Here is a 5,254-nt window from a genome sequence, read left to right as displayed (position 1 = left end):
CGATTTCCTATTTTTAACTAAAACAGACCAGGTAACCTTATAATATCATTCAAGAATCTTCTAATAATAATATAATAATAATAATATTATACTATTATTTTTTCTCTCGAAATTCGAATCAGATTCGTCAGAGCGAGACTAACTGTGTACCTGATTCTTTAGATTTCAGCTCGAGGTGGCTCAAAAATGCAGTTTTCTGCGACTTAGTCGACGTGCCTGCTTAAATTCAGTAGAAGTGCTTGAAATGCTTGTGCACTAGAGGTGCTTAGTAAGATGTTTGATGATGCAGTGCCTACAGTAAGGGGTGCCTGCTTTACCGAACTCTCAAAAAATTCCATTTGATCAAGAAAAGGCGTGGTTTCGCCGAAACTAGGCCGTTACATTTAGACTTGTATTATTTTAAAAGTATTATATCCATAACTATTTCTTAAAAAAATAAATTGTATTATATTTTAGATTTGTCTTAAAATCTTCATTAAAAGTATAATTATCATAAACTTTTTACTACTATTGCTTGTTAATATGCTAATTTAGTTTAAAATATATTGTTTTCAATATACAACAAATAATTCATCATAATTAAAACTAAAAGTGAGTTAAGTTAATTTATGAGACATTTTGAACTCAACTCATTAATAACTAGATAATCTCAGTTCATAAACTTGTGACTTGAATTTAAGTCTTAAGTTAAGATTATTGGATATACTTAATTCAATGGCTCAAGAGCTGACTCAAATATATGTGTGTGTGCAGGCACGGATGGACTCAGTAAGGACAATGAAGGGGCACTTGCCCCGCTGCTTTTTCATTTTTTTTTTCAAAATAGTTATATATAATAATATATCTCTATTTTAAATTTTAAATGATCTCACTATAAATAAATTATATTCAATTGTTTAAAATCTTAAATTAATTTTTTTATTTTATATCAAAATAAATTAAAAAATATATAACAAACTTAATTATTTTAAAAAGAACGAAAGAAAAAAAAATTGTAAATTAAGGTTATATTATTTTATATAAACATACTTTTATATACAGATTTAATTTTTTTAGTATTTATATATAATTCTAGTTTTAAAATATAAATACTAGTGTGTCATTAGTTGTTAATGTGACAGTTGAGTCAGTCTTTTATTATTAAATGTGTATAAAAAATTAGTTAAGATAACAAGTTATCTATAATTTAATTAAAATATTTTAAGTTCAAATTTTAGAAATAAAAAAATATTTTTTATAAAAATAAAAGTATTCATTAACTTTTTTTAATTTTTATATCTTTATATAATTAATAGTGTTCAATAAAATTTATTTTAGTGTATATATTTTTACCCCCACTCTTAAAATTTTCTGGGTCCCATCACTGTGTGTTGGAATTTTGTGGTGCCACTGTTAAATTAGTGACACCGTGCCACTTGTGTTAGATACCATTGATTTGTGTTGTCCTGTGAAAAGTTGTTGTACCATAAAAGGATCTACCAAAAAAGAGTGAGGGTAACCTGAAGAAAATGTTGCTGAATTTTTGTGGATAATTAATATGTTTTTGGCTAAATTTCATCATTCACCATTCACCATTCACCATTCACCACCACCCATTTTCTCATCGCTTCAAAAATTATGTTGGCTAACTTTCTTTTCTCCTTCTTTAACGTGTTCACCATCATCCTTCTCCTCATCACTGAGGATCTTCGTCCGCCACCACCGCCACCAATCTTCCAAATTCAAATTACTAAATTCAAGTGGAATGGCAATCAAAGGTAGCAAAACAAAGAACAGCGAACCTAGAACTGAATAATAGAGCATAATAAAGCCAATAAGGTATACAAACAAAGACCAAGTAGTCAAAAATATAAATAAATAAAAGCAACTTAAAGATCAAGCATCTAATGGAGATACCAGTTCAATGAACTCCAGCATCATCAAGTCCAGGAACTCTACTCCCATCGGTAAAAAAAAATCATGGAAACCTGAAAACGAAGGTAAAAAGAGAGGTCTAAATATCATAATAAAAAAACCATGAAACTTGAAACGATTAAATTCAATTGAACCGGCAATCGAAGGTAACCAAACAATTAACAGGGAATCTAGAACAGAATAATAGAGCTTAATGCAGCCAAGAATATATACAAACAAAGAAGTAGTAGTCAAAACCACAAAAAAAAAAAGGGCAACGTACGGATCAAGCATGCTAAAGGAGATGCCAGTTCAATGAACTAAAGAAGGAATGAGATTAAAAGGAGGAAGAGACACCGCATTGGACAGCTAACAAAGTGACAAACGCCGATCATCCACCAGATGCAACCTGCCAACGGAAGTCATATTAGACTCACGAATGAAAACTAAACCGGTCAATAACACGTGTATTTAAAAATTAACAAAAAACAATTAGGAGAAAACAAAGGACAATCAAAGACAGAATTTGGAGGGCTATCCATCAACGACTGAAACCGAAAGGCAACAAAAAAAAACCAAAAAAGAATACAAAAAATTAGGAGAATACAAAAGAAAAGCAAAGACAGAATTTGGAGAGCAGTACGTCAAGAAATGAAACCGAAAGCTAACAAAAAAATGCAACAATCATGAAAGCTCAATAACAGAGCCTAATGCAACCAAGAAGCTATCCAAAACAAAGATCAAGAAAACCGAATGATCAGAGGAACAAACCAACACACAAAAGAGTTAAAAGGGCAAATCTGGGCAAATACCAAGAGAAGCGAGGCAGCATAAAGAGACGGAAGTGGAGGTCAAAAGGAATGCAGCAAAAAAGATTTTTTCAGAAAAGATAGTTCGATCGGAACCAAAGGTACCCAAACCAACCTCCCTCCTGGCCTCACATCAACTGGCAAGAGATTAGTATATTATCAGTATCTTATCTAAACAATATGTAATTTACAGAAATTAAGCACTAAGCAGCGGAAGGAGAACAAGTTAATCACTTGACTGTACCATGTACAATAAATCATCGAGTGAACAACTAACTCCAAAAATAAACGTGGTTCCCCCTTTCATATCCCTTTACTCAAACCGTTAACTTCATACAACCAATCTATTTATCAATGACCAATATAATCAGTTTACTTCATACATTCATGTATCTGATCAGAACTGTGCCATTGCTGATTAATGAGTTTCATTCATGATCTTCAATCATGTCCACATCGTCACTGAACATTAATTCGAATGTTTCCATGGTCAAAGCAGATACCATAGCTACCAGTAATCCTTGCAAGAGCAGTCACCATTTTTGAAATGATGGAAACGTATCCTGTCCCTTACTATGATCTCTCTTTGGTAGATCTTAGACACTAGTTTCATAAACTCATGACAGTCCTCACAAGACCTTAGATTCTTCACAATCCGGATTTCGGAACCCTGCCTATTCCTGATTAATCCATATGCAAGAGCTAGCTTCTCACTATGATGAAGTAACTGAATGGCTTTATCCTCATCATCCATCTCAAGCAACACCTCTGATACTCTCGGATTATACCCTTCCTTTCTAATTTCATCTACAATCTGATCCAATTTGTTATATATTTTCTCTGCTTCAGGGTGATTATAATCTCCCATAGAAAATTCACATACAGTGCCATCAACTTCAATCCTACTACACCCTGGAGGCTTAGTTAATCCCCTTCTGTTCATCAACTCTCTCACCTCTGCTTTGTTACACCACTTCCCAGCAGACGCATAAACATTGCTAGCGAGTATGTAACTCCCACTATCATCATCAGCAGTTCTCTTTCGTAGTTTGAGGTGTTTCATGAGACGCCCTGCTCTGTCGGTATCCCCATGAAGTTTGCAGGCCCATATCATGGTCCTCCAAAGAACTGCATCAGGCTTGATAGGCATTGTATTAATGAAATCCTCGGCTTCCTTCAAACACCCTGCTCTCGCGAGGAGGTCCACCACACAGCCAAAATGCTGAATTGTAGGCTCTATACCATAACGTTTTGGCACATCATTCAAAAACACGTAAGCTTCATTAACCAAGCCTGAATTCCTACACGCCGAGAGAACCGCTGTCATTGTCCTCTCATCAGGTTCTATCCTACAGGTTTCCATCTCAGCAAACATCCCAATAGCTTCCTGGCACATTCCATGGCTAGCAAGGGCAGAGATCATGGCGGTCCAAACAAAAACATCCTTGTCCACAACATTGTCAAACACGTTCCGTGCACTCTCTAAGCACCCGCTTTTAGCATACATATCAACAAGGGCAGTGCCAACATTCGCCTTAGAATCAATCCTCTTCTCCTTCACAATCATGTGCACCTTCTTCCCCACACTTAAAGCTCCGGTTTCAGCACAGGCCCTCAAAACAGACATCACCGTGGCATCATTGACCTCTATCCCAGCCTTCAGCATGCTATCAAACAAGGCCAAGGCGTCGACGTGGCGATCAGCGTTGACAAGGCCATCAATCATTGAAGTCCAAGAAACCACATCCCTAAGAGGCATTCTATCAAACACCTCGCGAGCAAACCCCAACTCGCCGAATTCAGAATACATATGGATCAAGGTGTTCTGGATATACTGATCAGACCCAAAACCCGTCTTAGTGATGAGAGCGTGGATCTGTTTGCCTTGTGGGGTGAGTTTCAAGCGGGCAAGACACTTAAGGAGGAAGGGGTAAGTGAAGTTATCGGGTTGGGGTGGTTGGTAGTGGATCATGGAGAGGAAGAGAGAGAGGGCGTGGAAGTGGTGGGTGGGGTCGGGGCTGCGGGAATAGGCACGGATGATGGTGTTGTAGTAATAGGAGTTGGGGCGGGGGATGGAGCGGAGGAGGAGGCGAGCGTAGGAGAGGTTGCCGCCGGGAGAGAGGGCGGCGAAAGTGAAGAGCTTGGAGACGTTGCGCGCTGCGTCGTCGTTTTGGGTGCCCCCTTTCAGGAGTTGCGCGTGCAATTGGAGCGCGTCGGACATGCTTCTCAGCTCCATCACAACACCATCCAGGCATCCACTCATGCTCAGTAGTCAACGCCACTTCGTCTTTCCGTTATTCATACGAATGGAATGACCAAGGTTTTAAAAATCGCTCTTTTAATTATTGATTTATTAATTTATTAGTTTAATCAATTTAATTGTGGTTTTAATAGAAAAATTTATTTTATAATAAAATAATAAATTATAAATAAATACTTTAAATATAATTTTAAAATATTTTTTAAATTTAAAACACTACATAAATAAAAATTTAATATAACTTTTAATTTTATTAATTATTAACAATTTATTATTCATTAATCATTATATC

General features: G+C 36.1%; 1 protein-coding gene across 4 annotated transcripts; it reads right to left on the bottom strand.

Moving 5' to 3' along the window:
• LOC107613729 (pentatricopeptide repeat-containing protein At4g21065) lies at positions 1,757 to 5,008 on the bottom strand. Of its 4 annotated transcripts, XM_016315855.2 has the most exons (4): positions 2,947 to 5,008; positions 2,706 to 2,839; positions 2,177 to 2,302; positions 1,757 to 1,967 (listed from the first exon to the last, which is right to left on the bottom strand). In XM_016315855.2, exon 1 carries the CDS (start codon positions 4,963 to 4,965, stop codon positions 3,211 to 3,213), a length of 1,755 nt encoding a protein of 584 aa, XP_016171341.1. In that variant the 5' UTR covers positions 4,966 to 5,008; the 3' UTR covers positions 1,757 to 1,967; positions 2,177 to 2,302; positions 2,706 to 2,839; positions 2,947 to 3,210. The 4 variants fall into 4 exon arrangements, with proteins under 4 accessions (XP_016171341.1, XP_016171343.1, XP_016171344.1 ...); XM_016315857.2 differs by lacking the exon at positions 2,706 to 2,839; XM_016315858.2 differs by lacking the exon at positions 2,706 to 2,839 and having other exon boundaries at positions 3,086 to 5,008.

Source organism: Arachis ipaensis, chromosome B08 (assembly GCF_000816755.2).
Source record: "Arachis ipaensis cultivar K30076 chromosome B08, Araip1.1, whole genome shotgun sequence".
Taxonomy (NCBI): domain Eukaryota; kingdom Viridiplantae; phylum Streptophyta; class Magnoliopsida; order Fabales; family Fabaceae; genus Arachis; species Arachis ipaensis.
This window is presented reverse-complemented; position numbering and strand designations above follow the sequence as displayed.

Bases quoted from the DNA above. Each gene is read 5' to 3' on its own strand.
- LOC107613729 (XM_016315855.2), bottom strand. From the start codon at position 4,965: ATGAGTGGATGCCTGGATGGTGTTGTGATGGAGCTGAGAAGCATGTCC.